We start from the raw sequence: 23,633 nt of genomic DNA on the forward strand, positions 1-23,633 counted from the left end.
GTCAGGCAGCACTTACTCTCAGTTTGTGTACAGCCCAAACAAGCTTCGTCCATTAAATGGTTGTGATTTCATTACAGATGGATAATATTAAAATGTGGGCTGAGATTTGGGTGTACTTCTGCCAATCCTAATGAAGAAAGCATGGTTTTTAACACGGTTAAGTAACTAAGTAGCCTGAGATGGATGTTGTAGCTATTAGGCAAAACCCAGGGGAAAATATCTAAACATATCCGCTGTTAACCTACAGCAACCCGCCAAATTCTAAAGTTGTTGAGTTATGTCGATTCTGTGTGTTGTTGTAGCGGTCTGATTATTTTAGTGGAGTGGTGAGTCACTACTTCTTTATATACAGTCTATGGTTATCATAGCTACTGTAGTCCGAGAATTCGCAATTGGTCATAGATATGCGGGTTACATTTTGTTGGTCTATTAGCATTCGTTACGTTATCATAACATTTAGGTGGAGTTAACGGGCAACTGAATTTTTAGCTAGAAACTCTAACGCTAAGCTAGCCAGGCTAATTGAACCTATTTAGAGTAAACTACTCATTTTTTAACCATGTTTAGTTCAAAATAAATCTACATTTTCCTCTATGTAACTTATTAGCTCCACGAAATGGCGATGTGGAACGACGTTGAACTTCTGACCAACGAGGATACAAACACGGTCCGTTTCGGCAGTGTGTCAAGGGAGGAAAATGGTAGCGGCTTGTATCAGGTGGATACACTGGTCAAAATATCCACTGCCAATGAGGTAACGTTAACAAATGTCAATATTTACAGTACACTAACTTGAATATGCTCTTGTATCCCTGCTAATCCATTTATTTACTCACACACCTAGTGGAAAAGCGAATACGTGTGCAGTTTCCTTTTTTTTAAAGTAGCTAACGGTATTACAATAATTAATTGTGGATACATTTAGTCCTTCGACCTACTAGTGAAAGCATTGATCAGCCATTGGATGGAAATGCTGGTTCTTGCAGGTGCAAGCAGATCCCTGTCTCTCCTCATCCAGTGGTTCAAACTGGAGCATTGTTGTTGCTGACAAGACAGTTATCTTGTTTGACCAGAGCTATCAGACCATCCTGCTGCTTCTGCACTTTGGTGTGTTCCTCTTTTCATCTTCTCACTATTCTACAATATATTTTCTGACAATCTGTCAGATGTCAGTTTGTGTATGTGGTTGCACCCAAATCAGGAGGTCCAATCATTTGTTAAGAGATGGCTGATGAGCAATGTATTCTCTGTGTTAAGACTGACTGTATTGTACAAACTAAATCAGTTTGATACACTGTAAAGTTTAAGTCACATGCCAAATTTCATCTACTGTACATTAATACCACAACTTAATTTTCAGAAACTGATGTGGATGCCATTGATGTATGCCTTGAAGGACAGTTTTTGATGGTCTGTGAAAGAAATGGAAACTTTAATTTGATCTATGTTCCACACAAGAGAATCCTTCTCACCAAGGTATGAGTGCTGTTTGATATTTTTCAGGCCTTCTGGTGTTGGATTACATTAGATATGGTTGCTCTGTCTGGTCTTGAATTGTTACATTGTGTAAATTGTCTGTATTGTGTTTCACCTGCAACGCTTGAAGAATAACACTCTCAACTATAGACTATGGCAGCAGCTCTGAGTTGAAATGAATATGAGCTGCACAATGTGTTTCACATATGTAGAACATGCTGAACATGTTGCCATTTTCTGGGTTTGTAGGCTTTGGTAGAGAAACCATCCAATGGAGATAAGAAAACATACCGTTGTCTCATCATAGAGGAGGACAAGGCATCCTTTGGTAACATTTATAAATTAATATGATAAATGGAGGTGAAAAGTGCATTTTTTCCCCCCAGAATGTTTTCTGAATGGTGTGTTGCCAACTTCTCAGATATATTTTTTCTTGACAGGAATCTACCACGTGTTCCTTCTCATAAAGGATGGGTTTTTCCACATAACAAACCTTGCATTGGGACAAATCAAGACAGGTATCAAAACATCATAGGCAGTAGACTTTTAAGTTCTATTGGAGATATTGTGTTGACCAGATTAAACCATTCATTCTTCTTTTGTCAACACAGCAACTGAAAAAATGGATGTGGGAGCTTTGAAAGAGGTAGGTCAAGGCAGTCTTCTTTAAATGCAATAGAAATCTTTTGTTTGTTTGTTATGTTATGTTTTTTTCCATAACCGCAAAAGTGTAACCCAACTTTTCCTCAACTCAGCTCCAGTCACTCATGAAGATAGACTTCTGCTCCACCAGTGATTACCATGACGAGGGCTGCAGTACAGCAGTGGTGTTCAATCTGGGCTGTGACATCCACTTATTGATAGGGGTCGGTGTTTGTGAGAGAAATGTTATACATTTATTCATCTGCAGTTATGATACTAACTTAAAGGACAACATGAAATGAACTCTACTCTACTTTACTAATGGACTATGGTACTTCAAATGAGTATTGCTTGTTTTATTTCAATCCTTTTTTATAATGTTGCATGTCTAATTTTCCTGTAAATGTAAGTATATGAAGCATGTTTCAAGATGCAAACTAATCTTTACCGTGATATTAACAGAAACTTTAAATTAAGATTTGAGCTTTTTATGTGAATAAAACCTTAACCTAGGAACTGTAATTAATGCTTATAAATAGTTAAGCAAAATGTGTTCTTTATGTAATTTGTTATTATCGCAGGGGGAAAAAGAAAATATGGTGACTCGCTGGACAATGGACCCCAATCAAGCCAAGATGTGCCTTGTTCAGTCTGTCAACAGCGGCTTGATTCCAGGTCAGCATTTGCTCTATCTACAGTGCATAGTACAGTGCATTGGTAATGTGCCTTTTGAAAGATGCTGAATATTTATTATCATCTACATATTTAAATTTTTTTCCAACATTGTTTATATAACAAAATACAAAGTATTGGGTAAAAGGGAAAAGATAAGAAATATAAACACAAAATGAAACTAGGCCTGCACGATTAATTGTTATAAAATCGGGATCTCATTTCACCCTGTTAATGATTTAATTTTTAAATAACTTTTATTTAAAAAATTTTATTACTTTGATTCTCATTTTTACGAGCCGACTGCATTGCAAACGCTACTACTTTCTTCTGTGAGTTATACACATTGACTGTATAAAATAGATTTTAAGTGCCAAAAAGCGCTGCAATGCTCTCCCTTCTCTTCATTGAAGCCTCTATGTTTACAGGCTTGGGGTTATACACAGTGTGCTATGGCTTCCAAAAAAATCTGTTTTGGTACTGCCAATTTGTTTTGTTTTGTCGTGGTCAAAAAAATCGTGGCAGAGAACTTTGATATCAATTCTTAACAAAATAAATCGTGATTCATATTTTTCCACGAATCAGGCAGGCCTATTTGAAACCGTTGTGGCTTAGAGTGGATTCACTGAGAGTTGTAACATATATTCTCTTTATATGTTTACTTCGAAGGTGTGAGGAAGATGGTGGTGGTGGAAAATCTCTTGTATATTCTTGACACTGAGGTAAGTTGAGTGGTATCACCCGTAGCTGTTGGATTTACCAGTGAGGTTTGATCAAAAGTATTAGAGGTTTACATATGGATTGCCTTGTGTGTTTTTTCGGCTGCAGGATGCCCTTAGTCTTTGGGACCTCCATTTCCTCGTCATGATTCGCTGTTGGCAGGATCTGGCCATTCATGACTTTGAGCTCACCACAGAATGTGGCACTGCCTCCATGGTGGTGTACGTAGTATCAAAGTTTTATCACATGGTGTAGCTGTAAATATACAGAGGAATGTGCCTCAAATAAACAATGTAAAAAATGCAAATTAATCTGTGTGTATTACAGTCAAGACAAGGGCAGCATGAAGATGATTATGCTGACAAAGCAAGACAACAGTCAGGTAGCAGTACAAGTCCTTCTGAAAAAAACGTAAGAGATGATAGTCTCAAGTTCTATTCTGATCTTGATATGCTGGTTTTAATTTTTTAGATCAACTCACTGCAAATACGATTTCTGCCGTCCATGACTGTTTGCTACTCTCTGGATGTGTCCTCTGTGTCCTGCCTGGTCCAGACAAAAATAAACATGGTAAACAATCAACACTTATTAAATTGTTTTGTGGATGGATATGTGGACTTGTGCTGTTTCTAAATGTTAATATTTTTGCACATTAAAGTCAATTGTTTTATCCTCTGATTCCAGGATACAATTTATTTAGTTGAGGGGATTTGTGAGAACCCAGAAAGGTTAGCAATGTTCTGTATAATTACTATGATGTTCAGCCAGTACTTATATGATATGGTGAATGTTTTAAAATATTATGTGATCTTTTTTTCTTGTTCTTCATTAAGAAGTCGGGGAGAGCCTTTATCTTCTGTTGTTGTCAGATGCTTCACAGAGGCCTTGCCGGAGAACAGGTACCTAAATTTGATTTGATGCGTTTCAAGGTTAGTTGCAGTTTGTGTAGTCTACATGATGTCAGCATAATTTGTCTTTTCTGTATTCCCAGACTTAGCAGACTTCTTCACAAACACATGTTTGAGGAGGCTGAACAGTTTGCCATCACATTTGAGCTGGATTTAGAGGTAAGTGGAAAAGTATAATTCGTGTGACTATTGTGGGCTAGACTTTTCTTTTTGTCCTCAGTGGACAATGGTCTAAAAGATGTGTGCTATTTCACCAGGGAATTATGACTTTAGAGGAGAAAAATACTTTGTTACTCTATTTGTTGTGGTGCAACTGGTGGTAATTGCTGAGGCTATATACATTTGTGATATGGATCTCCCTGGGTCTGAAGTGAAGTTTATTTTTAACAATCATATTTTTGTTCAGCTTGTTTACAAGGTAAAGCTGGACTTTGTGCTGGAGCAGCTGGCCTCTGCATCGGTGGGTGGCTATGGACAGGATGTGTGGTCTGAACTTGTGGATGAGGCCAAGACCAACCTGATGAAGATCACAGTCAGTTATTTAGTCTAATCTCAGTTTACAGTTCCAAAATGTTGATAACCTCTTGAATTAGTCGTAGCAAAGTAAAATTGTCATCGAGTATTAACCCCTCACTAATAGATTTTTTTTTTTTTGTGTTGCCTAGGATGAGCAGTATGTGGTGGAATACTGCCTCAAGGGTCCGTGGCCGACCTTTGAGACAGCAGAGAAAATGCTAAACCATGCTGCCACAAGATACTCCTCCTTACAGATCCAGGAGGCCTTGGCCAGGCTGGCAACATTCTGCAGCCTGCACGGCCCGGAAAACTTCAAGTAAATTCAAAGTCTTCGTGGTCTACTGTGTTGTACAGTACATTTTTTATAATGTGGTTTCTTCATTATGTACATGTAGGTGTGATTTTCAAATGTTATTCTAATATCCATAGTGGCATCGCCTGGATTGAGTTTCTGAACAGCACTGACAATTTATTAGACATTCTAACACACCTAAGAGAGGGAGACTTGAAGGGTGCACAGCTCCTTTGGCTCAGATATGAGGTAAAGAACAGTTTCTTGCACTTGATCGAACAACACTCTGAGAAATATCATTGTGTCAGCTTCAGTTGTGATGTTTTGTACTGCTTGGTTTTGTGACAGGGACAGATTGCGACAGAGTTTGATGAGAGCAAGCTTGAAGCTGTGCTCAGTGCCATCCCAGAGGACCTGCCATCCCAAGACCTCTGTCCTTGGTTTAGGACAGTGTTTGTTTCTTTTGTGAGGAGAGTGCTTCCAACAGGAAAAGTAGGATATATTTTTACAAGACTAAAATACTGTCACCTTTAACATATGCTATGTTTTCAGTAGTAAAAGTTCTGTCTTGTTGTACCCATAGAAAATCCTGGCGAGATGGCTGGAGCAGAGAGCAAGGAATCTGGAGTTAACAGAAAAGGTAAAAAAAAAAGAAGAAGCTTAAGCTACGTAAAACCAGGAACTGTAACCATGTATTAAAATGCAGCAGCGAAAACCACTGGTGGTGAGCATACATTCGTTTGTAGTTCTGATGATTTGAAAAAAGTATTGCAAGCTTATATCACAATAGCATAGCATAGTGAAAAACCCCGGCCATCACATGCGTAGTACACGTATACAGCCGTCTTATTTTTTAACTCTCATGTTGTCCTCGGGTAAAATTTACTTGCTTTCCTACATCAATTTTCTGTTTAACTACCCAGTTGACATATTCCAGTCTGTGATTATCCATCAACATACATTTATTTTATTTTAGTCTAAATAATTCCTAATTTCTGCTTTTCTAACTCAAACATTAGGTATAATTTCCTATGAATGCTAACTGTAAAACTAGTTAATAAGTTAGCGTTATTTAGTGTTGAAAACGTCAAAAAAAAGTGACAAACATTGAAAAAAGCGTCAAAAGTGTAAAAGGGACAAAAACGTAAGAAAAAGTTAAAAAAAACTTCAACGAAAAGTGACAACAAAAGAGTTGATTTTCAATTTTGACAAAGACAACAAAAGGGTTAATTTAATTCATTTGATCTTCTCCAATAGCTGTATAAAACGTTGTATGAAAAGTATTAGTCACGATAGGTGAACCAATGATAATAAAAATAATGTGTTGTTCCAGGGGGCTTGGCCCCAGAACGGGTTTGACTTGGCTGTGATTGGACTGCCTTCTCTATGGACCTGGATGAAATCTGTAAGTTTGCCACGTTTTTCTTTTTCACTACACATGAATGTTTTTGCCTTCACAATCATGATCTACTTGTGCGCGCAAATCCTGACTTAATTATCGTGACAACATCTGGTCCGTGTTTTGTTTGTTTCTACCTTTTTCTATCTTTTTTTATTTTAAATTTTATTTTTATTTTTGAAGGATGATGATTACGATGCCAAAGAGGTGGAGAACCTCAAGTCCCTGGTGTCCAACCTCCGTCGGCTCCTGGACCTCCAACAGAAATACAACTGCAGACTTTCACTTTCAGTCTTTGAGAAGGTTTTTCTCTTATTTACCTTATTTTCTAATTACATTTGAGTTTCTAACAAGCTTCCAATATCTTTGGCAGAAAATAATATTTTATCAACATGCAAAAATTGATTGCATTTAATTTAATAATGACAAGCATCTGTTAGGGCTCTGCAATATGGAGAAAATCAAATATACATTTTTGACCAAGTATAATATCAATATCGCAACAATAGTGATATTGTAGTGTAGTAAATTTTGGTCCTTTAAAAAAATATTCACACAATAAGATTCTTTATAAATAATCAGTAATGTGGATATAAGGACTAAGTGGGTAAAGGCTAATAATAGAACAGCTAGAACAGTCTGGTAAGTTCAGAAAATGACTTTACTGTAATGCAGCCTTTAAAAGCAGGAAAAGACCACTCGTACGTCCTATTACGATATTATGTTATCCAAAATCTAAGACGATATCAAGTCTCATATCATAATATTGCTATGATAAGTAGAAGTCTAAGTACATTGTGGTGTTGTGTTTGTGAGACATTTTGAGTGGATTTTACGTTCCTTTTTTATTCATTTATCTTCCTTGTGGATTTGAAAGGGAAGTGTACGGAGTGTCGCATTCTACATGCTGGATAAAGTGCCGGCTCCAGAGCTTATCGCTCCCACAGTGCAGAAAAGTATCCTGCCATATGCTGAAGAGCACAGGGTTCCTTTTGATGAGCTACTTCTACAGTACATTAAGGTAAAACTCCACCACTTCCAAGCCCACTGGGAACAGACATTTAATTTCCCAAATGTCTGATGTTAATTGTTTCTCCTCTCGTCTTCACTAGGATCTGTTGGAGCGTTGCAGTTCTCAGACCACAACACTTTTCACGGAATGGGAAGCTAAAGCGGTGGCTGTGCTGGGTTGCATGACTGATACTGATGTAAGTTTCTGTAACATCTTTACAGTTACACACAGTCTATGACATGTTAAAGGTTTGTGAGCACAAATATTTAAGTGGAAAAACAGCTGTAACCGCAGCTAAATAATAAGAATAAAAAAGGAAACAGTTTGTACCATGATTTTTAAAATCTCATTTTATTGTATATTGTACAGCTGATGGTGGATGCTGTGCTGGAGATCATGCAGAAAGCTGTAGTGCCTTGGAGTAATGTGGTAGAAAGACTCGTTCAGCAGTACCTTGAGATGGATGGACCAAAGTATGTTTGCATTGTCTCCTTACCCTGTTTTTTTATACTAGTACAAATTTGGTAATATTGGCCATTTCTATATAATTTTCTTCTAACTGATATATTCCCCAGACAAGAGCTTTTAAAGGAGAGCTACCGTCAGATGGAGATCAGGAAACTTCTCAGGGGTTATGGGATCCGCAACAACCTTTCGAACAGCACTCAAATTATGGTAATTTTGATTTGATTAATTGTGTGTGACATCTGACTTCTGTTGTGCCTGCCTATAAACTTCCTGTCATATATTGTATATCTTCCCCAGATGCTGATTACGTACATCCTAAAGCAAGACTTGCCAATGTCTTTAGAAGACTCCCTGACATTAGCTACAGTTTACAAACTTCCAACCTCACAGATTCATTACCTGTATCTCATCCAGCTGATTGGCCAATGCAAGGTATGCTCATCCACATGAGAATAGGAAATCACCAATATCCTTTTACATTTTTTGTCGTTAATGTTTTTATGACAAAATGAAAGGAAGACTTTTATGCTACTTGCAGACTGAGGAATGCATGGTTGTCCTGAAGAAGCTGTCCTCGGCAGAAGCAGTGTGTGTGATCGAGCGTCTCGCATCCTGGGCTCGGCTGCAGCTGGAGGACAAAGCCCACATATCTGATGAGGTAAGGAGATGAAGGATTTGATGTTCTTTAAATTTAAGGTCATCTGCATTTTACAACCTTGTATTCATGCAAAACTTTCTGGATGCAATTTACATTATGTTTATATTTAGATGATGCTTATACACAGCTATAAACATCATAAATATCCCTTAAAATGGATCCTACATGAAACTTCACCACCACAAGATCTTAACATAAAAAATAGAACAGAATATTGATATGCATCAAACCATTCTGGCATTTTGATTATCGTATACATTTCTCTGTCTTCAATAGCACAAGAGACACCAGAGAGTCATAGCTCAGGTGGTGGTGGAGGCTCTGAAGTACCTGCAAATACTCCAAAAACGTAAGTACTCATTTTACACAATTCTGAAACATGAACTGGGTGGCACAGGGAGTAATGAATCCTTCATTCAGAAATCACAGTTTCAAGTCCCTTTCAGCAAACATTCACCCTGCTTTAGAACACTACTCATCACTATATACACCTTGATTGTCTCAATGCAGCTTACAAAATGTAAATGTTCACATGAACATCCAAGAGTGACGCCAGGTTTCATGTCCTCCGCAGATGATAGTCTTAAAAGCATGGAGTGTGAAAACGACCTCACTATGTTCAAGGCGATCGCCCATCTACAGGTGAGGAATGTTTTTAGGGTTGTGCTTTCTGTTCTTTAACAGTTATTTAGTGTTGTTTTTCTTTTGCGAACTATTTGTCTGTTCCTTCAGGAGGACTTTGATGTTTTCTTCACCCCCTCCAACTATGAGGATCCAAACATCCGAAAACAGATCCAGGACCATCACATGACAGCCTATGAAAACACTCGTGGCCGCCATTCATCTAAGATGAAGGCTACGACAACTCCAGTTGTGGCTAATGATCCCGATGGCAAGACCAAGACCATCTCTACAGAAGCTGGCTTACGTCGTCTAGGAAGGCAGCTGCAGCGCACCGAACAGGAACTCTGGTCTGACTTAGCCCTGCGAGCTCTGGGAGTGGGCAAGGTGGACAAGGCCCTCAAGATTCTCAGGTTTGCATATGTGGAGGCTGTGCCATGTGTATGAATCCAGGGGTGGGAAACTGATAGGGTCCTGTTGTTTTTTTGTTTGTTTTTCCCTTTAGTTCCTAGTGAAAATATGTTTTATTCAGATTACAAAAAACAGCCCTGTTCAGTAAGGTATATGGAGAATAACCATGTTTTCTCTTTCCTTCATGTTTTCAGTGAGCTGTATGAACACCACTATAACACCAGCACAGGGAAGGTTTTGTTCACTGCTGCCAAGACGTTATGTCAGATGCTGGAGGCAGATGTGCCCATGGTGCTTCCTGATGACATGGACTTGCCTGCAGTCATCCATGATCTCGCCTGCCAGGCTATCACTGTGTGTCACTCAGGTAAAGAACACATACAGATGCTGTTATGTAAATCAGCGCTGGAGATATAACTCATCTGTTAGAAACCTTTTGATCTTTGTTAATTTGTTGTAATCTTGCAGAAAGATGTTAATACACGTTTGTTGTGAAAACTAGACTGGGAATGTATCCTCAGTCTCATCTTAAAAAGTATTAATAACAAATATAGACTGAGAAAATAATCATTCTTTTCAGTATATAATTGCAATAGTTTATTTGGTCCTGTTGAAGATGCTGAACGCCTACAGGACAACAGACATTGAAAAGGCTTGTTTTGCAAATTTGAAAGCGCATAAGGGCTTATTATTTCACATGACACAATTGTTTTTCTCTTTGTTTAACATCTGAACTCTGAGCCAACCTGGCTGCTCATGTTTGCTTCAAATGATCCCTAAGAAAAAAAAAGGAAACATTAACTGTTGCAGATTTGCTCCTGGACTGTCTGGAGCTCTGCAAGTGCACAAGGATAGCTATGGATGTCTATCATCAGTGTCAGTTATCGGACAACTATGGCTTTATCGCAAAGGTCAGTATCTATTCTTTCTTCATAAAATGACACGGTATGTTTGTCTGGTTTGTAATATGTTATTATTAATATACGTATATTAATATGTTCTATGAGATAAATTTCTGCAGTCATTTAATTCGGCCATCTTATTTTACAAGTTAGTAATTGTGACTACCAGGTGAACTCAGATAATCAAATTAGATAATAATATCTATTATGTACAGTAACAGAATTTTCAAGCAGGAGTTTGTGCGATTACAGTAATCTTTTGGCTTTTTGAAAAGTTCTCATAAATAAGCAAGAAAGCCCCCTGGAAGTTACAATTGAGTAATGCCTCCACAAAGTTGTGAAATTAACCAAAAGCATAAAATAATGTTTTGTATTTGTGTTGTTTAACGACCCAGGATTTGACCTTGGAGACAGAAAAAGATACACATTCTCAGTGGAGTTTTCAGGATGTCTTTAACGAAGATTGCATTGTTCTGGACCCAGTGGCTGTGCTTCCAGTACAATACGAAATTACCAACTGCTTGCTGCCTGTTTCTCGGGGTAAGATGCTCAAATTAATCATCTAATGTATGTCTATTTAGTATTACGTCACCTTAGGTAGGCTTCAGCTAACTGGGTTCATCAGCTGCAAATTTTATTCCCAATCCTGCAGATACCAAACTGTACCCACTGGACTGCTCCTGTCTGTCACACTGTTCATTTGAAGACGGTCTGTAATTAAGTTTATATTTTATTGCTGTTCCTTGAACTTGTGATTTTGAAAGCTTACCTTTTCCTTGCCTTGCCCATATACAGGATCCAACTACCTGCGGCCACTCCTGGGTCCCGTGAACAACATGTTGGACATGTTACAGGAGTGCAGTCAGCTGGAGCTGGCCCTCAGAGTGCTGGTCAACTCATATGGCAGCTGCCTGCAGCATGTCACCTCTAATGTGATGGACATAAAGCTCAGTTTACAAGTATGGCTTCAGCATATCCAGTGATGTTGTCAGTTGCCAAGCAAACATATTTAGTCATTTTTACAGTGAAAATGTCGCAGTAAACAATTAACCCTTCTTTCAGCTTTATGATGCCAGAGAGCTTAAGATTTACAATGACTGCTTGGTTGCTCTTCGAAAGAAAACTACTTCATCTCTGAATGCTGTTGCTGTGGCTCTCTTGAACAAGGTGAGTCTGCTGAGACTGGGAGGTTAGTAACTGGTTTACTGCATTTTAGTATATTTTAAACCAACTTTCTCTATTTTCTATGGGCTGCAGGTGTTCAACTGGAGGGTGGTTGATTGTGATTTGGCTATTGGACTATGTACGCTCCTCTCCAAAGGAGAAGTCACCAAAATGTTGTGGAAGGTTATTGACAACACCTGGCAGAACTATGACAAAATTTTGGTAGGCAATATGATTGCTGTTCTGTTCTTCTGTATTTTATTGTCAAGCCTTTTTTTGGTTTTATTCATGAAAAATTAAAGAGAGTTATGCCTAGAGTTTTTTTTTTTTTTTTTTTTTTTTTTAAATCAGCCATGACAAAACATTAAGCAGATTGTTGGGAAAAAATAGATTACACACGTATATATGCACATCTCCATCCATGTTTTCAATCGGCAACTGCCATTTGGTTTTTCAGGCTGTGGCCAGGATCGGTGCCAATCTCTGCTGCTTGTACAGTGAGGCAGAGGAACAAGAGAAGTTTCTCTCTGTCATCACTGATGCTGAATGGGGCATCAAGCTTGGCAAATTAGAGGTGTGTGGATGAAAACCACTGCATATTTATATTCACATTATACTTCACAAGTAGCTGTCTTTCCTCACTTGACATTTAACGTGATCTGATGTCTAACATGCTTGCCCCTGCTCTGCCACAGATATCCATCCAGCCAGTGTTCCGTCAGCGACCTGAGATGAAGAGTAGTCTGATCCCTGATCTGGTAAAAAACAGGAGGATCACCCCAGAGATTATCCTCCAGTACTGCAGGTCAGCTGCTGAAACTACAGAGTTCTCTCACTTTTGACTCCATTGGTGTTCAGTATTCTTTTCCTTCCCGTGCTCACTTCTACTTCTGTCTGCAGTACCTTTGGTCTAGACACTGACAGAGTGATCAACCAGTACATTACCACCTTACTGCTGCTTCAAGAGGACGAGGAAGGTGCTGTTGACCCAGGCCCAGGCCAGGAATTGGTGCAACCTCTGTGTCATGCAGATGCGCTGGAGCGAGTCTTGCAGATTATCCCGATGTTGCACAACACCAGCGAGCTCACCGACAGCCTCTGTGCTGCCATATGCAAGGTTTGTGCATAGGAACAAACTGAAGGAGCGAAAACTTAATTAATATGAGGGCTCAGCCCTATTATTTTCTTTTAGTTGTCAACCCAATTAACCAATATTGCCCAGAATTACTAACATACTGTACTTGGTTTAGTACTGCTATGGCAAACCGATTCAAGACGAGTCTGAGCTACACCACTGAAAGGAGTTTACTGTCATAGTTTATTATTTTTTGAATATTCACCTAACTTGTAAAATGCCTTTCTTTTACAGCTCAGCCCTTACAACTATGAGAGGATCGAAGTAGTGCTGAAGATAATACGGGCCGCAGATGAGAATGTGACAACCTTTTCTATTAGTCAGGTAATAAAAAAACAAATTGGTATTGCAAATAGTTATTTTTCTTCAAAATGCATTGTGCAGATTAGCAACCAGTGTCTTTTAATGCACAGGCGATGGGCCTCCTTCAGCACCTGAAATCCTACAAGCGAGTCTCTCCTCCCTCAGACGTGGAGAACACGCATCTTCTAGAAAACGGCCTGCTGCCAAACGTTCTGTCCAACAGCAGATTGCCCTTCCATCTGCTTTTGCAGACCAAACATTACTGGAAGATTATCTGTGAGTTTCATGCTTCAGTATTATTGCTGACAAACTCCAGTTTCTCTGATTGAATTAGACCAAGTACAGAGTGTGTTGACTGGAAGCTGGAGAGGTGCCAGTTCACCTTGTGTGCATTGCCGAGGTCCCCTTTTGCAAGGCACCAAACCTCCATCTGCTCAGGGGCACATGTCCATTTATTACATTTGTATACGTTCTGTTTGTTTATTTTGGGCCGGTATGTGTGTGTGTAACATGTATAAACTATTTAATTTCCCCTTTTTGGATTTATAAAGTATGCCTTCTTTTGCTGTGTTCAGCTCCTGAGCTCAGTGAGGAGACCTTCCCCACACTTCTTCTGATTAGCAAACTGATGAAGGTAAAGCACACTGATCTACAATGTTGCCATACTCTGTATAATCACAAAAATATATAGATTTATCCAACTGCTTCAAAGCTTTCTGTTTCTTTCCAGGTGAGCCTTGATAAGTTATACATGTCAGCAGCAAACCATGTGTTTGAGAACAAGATGAAGCCTTTACTCTTAGAGCAGAGGAAAAAGGGTCAGGGCCATGGCTACAGTAAGGAGACTTTCAAGGTGGCCAAGGCCATGATGGAATACATCTACTGCATCCAGAGCCCGGAGTGGGCTGCTGCCACAGCCCACAAGATCACTCAGGAGTTGCCACCAGGTCTGAGCCGCAAATTAAACGTGTGTGCGTGCGCGAATGAGTGTGTGCGTGTGTTCCCCCAAGATCACTCAGGAGTTGCCACCAGGTCTGACCTGCAAATTAAATGTATGTTGTTTCCGGTTCTCTACAGGCTATGAGAAGACAAAGTCTCTTAAGTTCTGTTTGGCTCTTGGAGATAACTGGCTGAAGGATCCGAACCTTGAGGTCAGTGGTTGTGATTGTTATATGCTTTAAACTTCAAATCTCTCACATCCGGTTAGTTTTTCTTAAACTGGTTGGTTTAATCTACTCCCCTTAAATCCTGAGCAGGAGGCAGCGCGGGCCAGAGGGGAGACCTTTCTGTCCAAGCTGAAGCTGCAGTTCCAGCGCTCGGCTACCGAGAACGCCTTGATATCCAGCCAGTTAAACAGCCCAGAGTATCTGAAACTGACTGGGCTGCCAGCCAGGCTCATAGTGGCTCTGTATGAGCACAGCGGTGTGGAGCAGCGGTACAGAGACTCGGGAGGTCAAAATTATCCTGGTGAGCACGCTTTGACACAGAAGCCGAAGTAAAGCAATGTTCTTTAAAAGCTTTACATTCTTTAGCTAGAATTGTTTCATATGTTGTAACTGGAAGAAATTCATCAACAATGTTAATTCTTTTTAATTGGATAATTTGGCTCTGAGCAGATATTCATGCAGTGGTTCAGGAAATAGCCACCATCAACAATGTGGATCTCCTGAAAATCCGCAACATGATGTTGGAAAAATGGATCTGCAAAACAGGCCCTGCGGTCACCAAGGTATGTCTCTTTGAGCTTTTATTGGCTTATCACAGTTTCTGTTCATTTGTTTACATTGTGTTTCATCCATTGTTTAGAAATTTGACAAATCATGTTTTTCTGTGATAAAGGATGTTGGTAATCATGAGTGTGTCAGTAACATCGAGGAGGACCCAGACTTAATGAGGTAGAGACATTGCTGTTACATTTTTTGCCACATTTTGTTTCTGAGTAGCCTTTAATAATGTTTTATTTATAATGAAAATTCAATAGAAAAAAAAGAAAGAACTTTGTGTTCTTTACCACTTTTAAATATTTGCCTAAACGTTATGGTGAATTATCACTGAAGAAATTCTGTTCACAATAATTACATGGAAATTAGTTTGTACTGTTTTAACCATATAAAACTGTCAGTTGCTTGTCTGTTACACATTTCATTTCTATTTTCCTGTAATATTTGATTAGGCAAAGAGTTAAAACAGTGATTTGTGTCAGCTTCTCTGTTTATTGTATTTTATTTGATGCTCTCAGGGTGGTGTACATGCTACAGTCTTGCCCCATGGATGATGCTGTCCGTCTCCTAAACCCTATCTTAATTGCTGAAACCTGGGTGAGTAATACATTGCAGTGAGTCAAAATTTGACAAAGTGACCAGAGAAAGTAACTGATATCTATTTTTTGGATTTCCTCCTGTAGCCGCTCAGCACTTCTGGGCCTCGTCTGACCTTCTGTCATCGGACTCGAGCACTGCTTTGTCTCGTCCGCCTCGCTGATTCGGCAACACTGGAGGCTAAGTTGCAGATCCCCAGGAACAAAATTCAGTAATAGAAAACATGTTTAATAATACTCATGGAATGATGCATTGCCAAGTTAATTTAAGGGGTGTGTAAGATGTGTTAAAGTTTCTGTATTTTATATTATATACAGATATTATCTGAAGTGCTACATCTTTGTCTCTCAACTGGAGGCATTAAACATCCCTTACACGGTGCAGTCGTTCCTCACTAGTCCCAAAGAGGGCTTAGTTAAAGGGTTGTGGAAGAACCACAATCATGAGCCGCAGGTACTTTTTTTAAATTTTATTTTATTTTTACTGAAAACCTTGAAACTATCCTAGCTAGTTACTTCCCTATAGTTCCACTGAAACTGAAGCACCCTTTGTCCTTTCAGGCGGTGCAGTTGGTGGCTGACCTGTGCTTGGAGTATCAGGTGTACGACCCTCAGCTGTGGAACAGTCTGCTTCAGAAACTGCTGGGCTTCAACTTGGTGAGGCACCAGACAAAATCTTTCAAATCACAAAATTAGTCTCAAATTTTATACAAAAGATAATTTAATGCTGTATCTCACTCATACATGATGTCTATGAAGTTCTTCTCCAGTCTTTGTAAAATTTTTTGGGGGGGGACATTACAACCTGTGTGCATGTTTTTCTTCCTCAGATCAGCCACCTCCAGAAGGTGCTAGAGGCAGTAGTGGCTGTACCTGTTCTGTGGGAGGTAACGTCATAGTTCATGGCTTTTATTTAAAGAAATGCAAATAATGTTGTTATTTGTCTCTGTTACTTGAAACATGGTCAATTTCAGTAAAGTGGTCCCAAAGTGTATATGACAAATGCATTCTTTGTTAAAAATATCAGACATACAACCTGCACCAGAGCCAGGACTCAGATGGCGGCCAGTTCCTGTTCTGTAATAGTGACAGTAGAGATATAGACAGAAAATGTAAGCGGAGAGAGGGCCGGATATGAAATGCAACAAAGATGTCATGGCCAGAATTAAACCAGGGATGCTCCAGTTAAATAGGGAATGGCTTAACCAGTAGATGTGGAGCCCAAACTAAAAAGGCCTCCAACTATCACTTCTACACTACAAGTGATAATAGAGAAAGGGCTGCACAGCTAATATATATTACTTTATTATTCCTGCAAGGGGAAAAACAATGTTTTCACACTTGTATTACACACATACAAAGGCCTGAACTAAACACACTTGCTCAGTACCTATACATGCACTAAATGGAGAGATGTGGAGATGATGCCCATGGAAAGGCACCCCGAGCAGTTGGGGGTTCTGTGCCTTGCTCGAGAGCCTCTTGGCAGTGCCCAGGAGGTGAACTGGCATCTCTCCAACATCAGTCCACCACCATACTTTGGTCCATTTGGGGGACCAGCAACCCTCCAGTTCCTTATCCAACTCTCCTAATGACTGAGCTACTGCCACCCAAAGCTAATTTTATTTGCTTTGTTTTCTCCCCAGATTTCCAGTTTCTCCAGAACCTGGAGGAGTATGATACTGGCACCTTTTGTCTCAGGTACTAAGCTTCTAATTCCATTAACGGAACAGATGTATGTTTCTGTAGGCTGACTGACCCTTTGTTTTACAATATTTTGGTAGAATAATTGATGCTGATTGGCTAAAAAGTTATTGATATACATGTTTGCAATGTTCAGTATGCTCCTGACTGTCTGATCTGTTTTCTTGGTGACAGCTTCTGTTCCTCTGAGTCCTGATCAACATTCAACACTCTACAGGACCTTTGTTCTCCTCCTCAAGTACGCTTTACTCATGTCCAACCATTTACAGATGTGTAATGAAGAACTTTCATGAACTGCTAGTACTAGAATATGAACATTTAAAACATGCATAATAGATTAAACTGTGTTTTTTTTGGTTACAGTGCATGGAAGAGTATACTGAACTGAAAACTTTAAAATGTGGTTTCAAAGCAGTCTGGCTGTGTAACAGTGTTCAGAAATCCTTAAACTGTATGTTCAAAGTCATTGCAGGGGTCAAAAAGTAGTCACTTATTTATAAGCACCTCCCTCACAAAAAGGGGATTGATGTTGAAATCATTATCTGTTGCACCCAGTTTTGATTTAATGAATGCTGGAATTTCTTTATGAGAAAAGGCAGAATAATGTATCATATTCTCTTCATTTTTATTCCAACTGTCCTTCCGCTCCTCTTTCTTTCCAAGGTGCCCTTTCCTGTTGAATCTGGACCTGATAGGAATTGCCAATCGCTTTGCACAGTTTAATCTGCCAGCCTTCGCCCTGGGAACTCTCCTTCTCATCCCCTGTGCCAATAAAAAGGCCCAGCAGATCCAGGTGAGTACGTCCATGTCCAGGAAATATGTGAGAAGGAACCATTAGGAAGCTCCGTATCTTTAAGGCACTAATTCCAATCCCATTGTCATGACCATCACTGTTTTTGCTGTTTCCAGGGCTTTCTGTCTGTGTGTAACCCAGTCGCTGTGCTTGAGCAGGTGGAAGAGCTCATGAACACCGGGGAGTTAGCTGGAGTTCCCTCACAGGTTAGATGTAACTTTTTACTATTTTTACCACTTAAGGCTGCTCCATGGTTGTACGTAGGCTCTACGCGGAGCCTACGCTGTAGCCCGCGTAAGTGGCCTACACCATTGTGAGGACTAATACTTGCTACACTGGGGTCTGCATTGTTCTAGTGTATCTCTGGAAGAGAACAGCTGAGCCATTGTGTGTGTGGTAGAGCGATTGAGAGTGTGACGGGAATCAGCTTCAGAGCTAGTTCCGACTTTGATGGCAGAGACAGAGAAACAAAGTGTCTCTCCTGTTCTTTCTGACCATAGTCAGAAGCTGTAGCAGGAAAAGTTAACCCTCTCCTTGATTTCATGTTGTTTATGGAGAGTAAAAACCCAGAAACGAGTAGAAAGAAATGCACCACTACCAAGCCATGGCCAAGTGGACCAATCACAGTTGTTGAGGTCTGTGTCATTGTGACGTGTAGTTACATTTCTGCGGCGGTACACGTCAGGCTGTGGCGTTGGGTCCTACGTACGTACTGATGATGTGAACATGTTAAAGGTGTTTGGTATTGTTTAAAAAACAGCACAAATATCAATTAAAGGGATGTCTGGTGCAATAAAACCATATTTGCATTTTAGCAATTCTTATTGCTATTTCTTTTTGTTTTGATTATATCGTATTGCATTACATAATGACATGACGTTATTGCCTCCATGATTCCGTAGATTAGGGAGACAGTATTAACTTTCATCAGCCAAAATGGACAGCACCAGAAACTGTTGAAGACCAAACACTTCAAGCATCTGGAGCAGCTCATTGTGTCGCGTGGCCAACCTAACCAGGTGAAAGACTTGGTGGACTACCTGATCAGCCAGAACTGGTAAGGTTTTAAGGTCAATATGCTGATAAATGAGTAGGGGACTAGACACTGGTCACAGTTAAATATACATAAAATATCTTGTCATTCTTGTTTTGCATTACTGCTGGTAAGATGATGAAGCCAAATCCAGACTGCCTGCCTCCAGGCTGCCTTTACTCTAACAGAAAGGCGTTTGTCCTCAACTGTTGAGATAACTCATCACTTTAAATGGCGACTCCAGGAAATCTTAAGGAACTGAAAACCTGCATATTTGATTTAATTGTTTATTTAACTAGGACAACGTTGAGAAAGGCACAATCTCTGAGATGTACAAGTCCTTTCACCGCCACATCAGAGTCTGTGTAGTCTACATTCCATGCACTGACATTGCATATGGCTTAATGAACACGGTCTGGAATTTGGACCATATGGGCTCAACCATGAACTAAAGTTAGGGTGGTAAAAGTTCTTCTGTGCAGTTTGTAGATGACGTCTTAAAAGACCTTTTTCCAAATACAATAAATTAAAGTGCCCATATTATGCTCATTTTCAGGTTTATAATTGTATTTTGAGGTTGTACCAGAATAGGTTTACATGGTTTCATTTCCAAAAGACACAAAATGTTTGTTGTAACACACGTTGCTGCAGATCCAAGTGAGACATCTCACTTCTTTACAATCTTTGTTAGGCGTCGCACATGCTCAGTAGCTGGGTAAGATCACATCAGCTCTTTCTCCAACTTTGGTCAGTTCAAGGCAGGATTAGCTGGGAGACTTCTTATAAACGAGGCCCACTTGTGGAATACCTGCAGAACAGGGACATGGAAGTAGTTCTTTTAGAGAATATGGTGAACTAGTGTGTTGAAGCAGTGTTTTGCTTGTGCTCGCGTAGCATGCAACGGTTAGCCGCCTCATCCTGGCTAGTGACGTAGAAAGCCGTGCAGATTTTGAAAAGCTCACCTGGAGACTGAAGGCAGAGGACATTCAGAAACCGGATCTCACTCACAACAGCATGGGTAGTTTTTTCCCCAAGTTTGTATGCATGTGGAAGCACCAGAGACACAAAATAACACCCCAATTTCCAGAAAAGGTTTTTCATAAAATGCCCACTTTAAACTAAATTTGGACTACTTCCCTAAAGGCACCATCAGGGTGTCTTTGAAGTTGACAAATTGTATTGTGTGAGTTCTAAGCTAAACTGCTGTATAAACTATATAACTACATTTAATTTAAGTCATGGATTCAGGTTTGGGGTTATACAGGACTTGACATTTGACTTTTTGGTTTTTCTTGAAGTTGTTCTGCTGTTTCAGTCTAGTTTGACTGCTGACAGCCACCTGGTGTCTAAGAATCTTCGACAGATAAAGTGCAAAACAAAAACACACCCTAAATGTTTGACCTTTTCAAATGTAAGTGTTGAGTACTTTACATCAGATTCTTCTATTCTGCTCTTCAGTCAGGACGATGCTGACTCACTTGCTCGTGAGTACATGAAACACAGAGAGCAGCAGAAAGGGAACACGCTGACGAACGGCTCACCTTCACCGAGCTGCCTTAAGGTACCTGAAACTGATATCCTGGACCCAGTTTAGTCTGGGCTACAGTGGAGAAATATTATTTTTGATATTTTTATTTTAGTAGTTAGTATTCATCACAGTGGTTCAGATTGTCTCTTTCCTTTCTATTTAGCCATTATCACCTTGATAATTGATCTATTATAGAAACAAAACAGACCTGTTTGTTTTTCAGGAGTTTCTCAACGTGCAAAATGGAGTTTCGGGGTGAACTGACATTATTTCTGCAGCTTTATTTATGTTTTCCCACTCTGTCTATTTTGGGCTCGGATGCAATATTTGCACATATCTAACTTTCAACTATTCCTGTAATCTTTTAATAAATGCATTTCAAAACAGATTGTGTAGCGGATTCTCTGAAATAATGATCACGGTCAGAAATCAAAGGCTATTCATCTTTTTTATTTTATCACCTCATGGCTTGTTTATTATTTTGTGTATGTTGTTATAACTGTTGGCTAACATACAGTAGAAAAAAAAACATCACTATGACTTTAAGTCTTAAAATGAAATGAATGTATGTCAGAGCTAAAATAACTTAAATGTCAAATGTATACTAGAAAAAAGTAGCAAGATTGCTATTGCCTATTGGACTGTATTTCAGAGGCTTGGTCAGTTTTTCTCTGTTTTGATGCATATACACAAATCGAAGTATGCAAATGTTCTGTAAGCTGCACTCCTTTATATATTCAATCCCCATTTTGTTAATTTAGGTTTACTGCATTCTTTATTGTAAAAAAAAGAATCTCTGTAAAAAATGTCCTGCCTGAGTACACTTTATTTTTCTCACAACTCTTATTTTAGTTACCACATTTGAGGGGCACTTTTTGACATCTGTATACACAACATCTGTGAAACTGGGTGAAACTCACACTTCGTCAAGGTATAGCTTATATTTGGTCGATGATGATGATCAGTGAGCGCACACAGATACAAAAGGGCTAGTGGAGCTGATGTGGTGCATGAACCACAACCCTCAAGAAGCTGCTTCCTGTTTGATTCAGCTGTAGAGTAGTTGGTACAATGAAGTCAAAGCCGCATTTTAGCCCGTGTGAGCAGACTTCTCTTTCAGATTCACTTGGCTTTTAAAAATGGAGATTGTTGCGTGGGAAGGTGTGTGATTATAATGTACGGGACTTATGTCCATGAATGGGTTCAAATTATAAATTGGGTTTTACTTTGCATGTCTTCCATAGACTGTAAATGTGTATATAATATTTACATTCCATGATTTTAACCCCTGAAACGTATTAGTAGAGAAATAACATTCATTACCTGACAGAGGAACTTCTGCATAATGATTGCAACATACCCAACTTCCCTTTGTGTTTACCATAATAAGAAGAGCATGAATGGCCATGTAATTACATTATCTCAGTATGTTGAGTGTGTGGAATATCAAACAAATTAGTTTTAAGATGAATGCAAAATGTGTTCCATGGATACATGTTTTTAAAACCTGCCAACAGTTATTTAGATAGTTGGTGATATTTTAATCTATTAGTAGTATTGCTTACTGTTAGTGTGTATTGGAGATTTGATTCAAGTGTTTCTGCATTAAGTTATTTATTTGAGATTATTATGTGCCTCTAAGGTAATCTAAGGTGAGTTTAAATCGCTGTCTGCATATCTTTTGGAGAACCACCTAAACGTAAGGGAGGAGATGTTTGCAGTTTATTATATTTGTATTTATAAATTTGGTATTAACCACAATATCTGTACTGAAAATCATTGGCTGTTTCAAAGAGCTTATCAGATGCACACATCTGCAGCAGCTGAAATTAGTCACGAAGGAGTACAGTTGTGTGCCATGCTGTTTACTCATTTATTTAAATATATTTCACCTTTTGTATAATAAACCAAGCGGAAGCCCTCAACTTAAAAAAGATCAAACTAGTTTTAATAAGGCCACATAACCAACTTTGTCAATTCTGGCATTTATACAAGACATAGAGGATCAAAATACTGTTTCTCTCAGACCTTTTAAATTTAAAATGAACAAACAAAACAAAAACAAGGGTTTTAAAATACTAAGATAAAGACAAAATACTTAAAATATTCTTAATATTTACAAGTTAACTGTAAGGGCTGGGGGCTACAATAACAAGGTACAGACAGATCAAGAACTGCAACAGGAACCTTAATGATAACAAGTTATCAAAGTAGAACAGATTGCAAAGTGCAAATGGAAATGAAAGATTAAAAAAAGATGTGCAGGTAATATGACTTCCATAATCGGGGCTGCCTCCATCTCACCCAGTAGAGAGTGCGCCCCACGTAGGCTGAGTCCTTTACAGCGGCCCACGGTCGAATCCGACATGCAGCCCTTTGCTGCGTGTCGTCCCCTCTCATTCTCTCCCCTTTCCTGTCTATCACCTGTCTACCAATGTCACGATCAACTAAAGGGAAAGCCCAAAAATATTTCTTTTAACTATTTTGATAATACAAAAAATGGCTTAAAGTTATTTTTATGAAAAGTTAAAATTCTCTGATTCCAGCTGGTATCTGTATAATCGTCTAAATATTATAAGTCTAAATATTAAATAGGATAAATTTATTATGTGACAAAAGAAATATTTTTTTAAAGTGCTGACAACATATATATAGAAGAAAAAATAACTTTCCAGTGTTACAAGAACATCTGTTTTCCAAAGGCAATTCTTTTTAGGTGCAATACTGGATATATGAGAAGTAAAAATAACAGTTGTTTGCGCTTACATGACAACTTTGAAAGAAATGTGTCACTATTAATCAAGTTGCATCTACAGTATCTCAATTTCCTAGATTTTGTGATCACAACTGGCTGAGGGACTGGGAGCCTGTTTCTCGAGTTTTCTTCTCTGCACTTTCAACGGTGTCTGCTTGGGGCAGATGGAGAACTTTCCTGCAGATGTTCTTGAAGACCGGGCTG

At 39.1% G+C, this 23,633-nt stretch overlaps 1 protein-coding gene across 5 annotated transcripts in view; it reads left to right on the forward strand.

The window, feature by feature from the left end:
• The first annotated feature begins 209 nt into the window (after positions 1–209).
• kntc1 (kinetochore associated 1) overlaps positions 210–23,633 on the forward strand; it is a 24,751-nt gene continuing 1,327 nt past the window's right edge. The window contains exons 1-62 of one of the 5 annotated variants that reach the window (XR_004656618.1): positions 211–326; positions 608–754; positions 987–1,107; positions 1,361–1,476; positions 1,726–1,804; positions 1,917–1,994; positions 2,088–2,122; positions 2,232–2,342; positions 2,700–2,793; positions 3,460–3,512; positions 3,619–3,731; positions 3,838–3,892; positions 3,982–4,080; positions 4,195–4,238; positions 4,344–4,409; positions 4,502–4,577; positions 4,825–4,950; positions 5,084–5,250; positions 5,364–5,475; positions 5,575–5,718; positions 5,810–5,866; positions 6,560–6,631; positions 6,809–6,928; positions 7,503–7,646; positions 7,738–7,833; positions 8,007–8,110; positions 8,213–8,312; positions 8,403–8,537; positions 8,644–8,763; positions 9,040–9,112; positions 9,338–9,405; positions 9,496–9,797; positions 9,990–10,162; positions 10,606–10,706; positions 11,093–11,237; positions 11,350–11,406; positions 11,493–11,656; positions 11,760–11,864; positions 11,955–12,083; positions 12,319–12,435; positions 12,557–12,666; positions 12,762–12,978; positions 13,231–13,320; positions 13,410–13,575; positions 13,875–13,933; positions 14,030–14,246; positions 14,377–14,450; positions 14,556–14,766; positions 14,916–15,028; positions 15,139–15,194; positions 15,539–15,617; positions 15,704–15,828; positions 15,935–16,070; positions 16,178–16,273; positions 16,447–16,503; positions 17,263–17,317; positions 17,495–17,558; positions 17,984–18,113; positions 18,230–18,319; positions 19,016–19,132; positions 20,605–20,707; positions 20,898–21,241. Coding sequence is in view for 3 of the 5 variants with exons in the window: in XM_034871558.1 (XP_034727449.1) it covers positions 617–754; positions 987–1,107; positions 1,361–1,476; positions 1,726–1,804; positions 1,917–1,994; positions 2,088–2,122; positions 2,232–2,342; positions 2,700–2,793; positions 3,460–3,512; positions 3,619–3,731; positions 3,838–3,892; positions 3,982–4,080; positions 4,195–4,238; positions 4,344–4,409; positions 4,502–4,577; positions 4,825–4,950; positions 5,084–5,250; positions 5,364–5,475; positions 5,575–5,718; positions 5,810–5,866; positions 6,560–6,631; positions 6,809–6,928; positions 7,503–7,646; positions 7,738–7,833; positions 8,007–8,110; positions 8,213–8,312; positions 8,403–8,537; positions 8,644–8,763; positions 9,040–9,112; positions 9,338–9,405; positions 9,496–9,797; positions 9,990–10,162; positions 10,606–10,706; positions 11,093–11,237; positions 11,350–11,406; positions 11,493–11,656; positions 11,760–11,864; positions 11,955–12,083; positions 12,319–12,435; positions 12,557–12,666; positions 12,762–12,978; positions 13,231–13,320; positions 13,410–13,575; positions 13,875–13,933; positions 14,030–14,246; positions 14,377–14,450; positions 14,556–14,766; positions 14,916–15,028; positions 15,139–15,194; positions 15,539–15,617; positions 15,704–15,828; positions 15,935–16,070; positions 16,178–16,273; positions 16,447–16,503; positions 17,263–17,317; positions 17,495–17,558; positions 17,984–18,113; positions 18,230–18,319; positions 19,016–19,170; positions 20,605–20,707; positions 20,898–20,933 (6,648 nt within the window). In the remaining 2 variants the exon portion in view is untranslated. Of the gene's footprint in view, positions 327–607; positions 755–986; positions 1,108–1,360; positions 1,477–1,725; positions 1,805–1,916; positions 1,995–2,087; positions 2,123–2,231; positions 2,343–2,699; positions 2,794–3,459; positions 3,513–3,618; positions 3,732–3,837; positions 3,893–3,981; positions 4,081–4,194; positions 4,239–4,343; positions 4,410–4,501; positions 4,578–4,824; positions 4,951–5,083; positions 5,251–5,363; positions 5,476–5,574; positions 5,719–5,809; positions 5,867–6,559; positions 6,632–6,808; positions 6,929–7,502; positions 7,647–7,737; positions 7,834–8,006; positions 8,111–8,212; positions 8,313–8,402; positions 8,538–8,643; positions 8,764–9,039; positions 9,113–9,337; positions 9,406–9,495; positions 9,798–9,989; positions 10,163–10,605; positions 10,707–11,092; positions 11,238–11,349; positions 11,407–11,492; positions 11,657–11,759; positions 11,865–11,954; positions 12,084–12,318; positions 12,436–12,556; positions 12,667–12,761; positions 12,979–13,230; positions 13,321–13,409; positions 13,576–13,874; positions 13,934–14,029; positions 14,247–14,376; positions 14,451–14,555; positions 14,767–14,915; positions 15,029–15,138; positions 15,195–15,538; positions 15,618–15,703; positions 15,829–15,934; positions 16,071–16,177; positions 16,274–16,446; positions 16,504–17,262; positions 17,318–17,494; positions 17,559–17,983; positions 18,114–18,229; positions 18,320–19,015; positions 19,171–20,604; positions 20,708–20,897; positions 21,242–23,633 lie in introns of those variants that run through there. The other 4 variants (XM_034871558.1, XM_034871559.1, XR_004656619.1 and 1 more) reach the window with 4 other exon arrangements.

The sequence above is a fragment of the Etheostoma cragini genome, chromosome 5 (assembly GCF_013103735.1).
Source record: "Etheostoma cragini isolate CJK2018 chromosome 5, CSU_Ecrag_1.0, whole genome shotgun sequence".
Lineage (NCBI taxonomy): Eukaryota > Metazoa > Chordata > Actinopteri > Perciformes > Percidae > Etheostoma > Etheostoma cragini.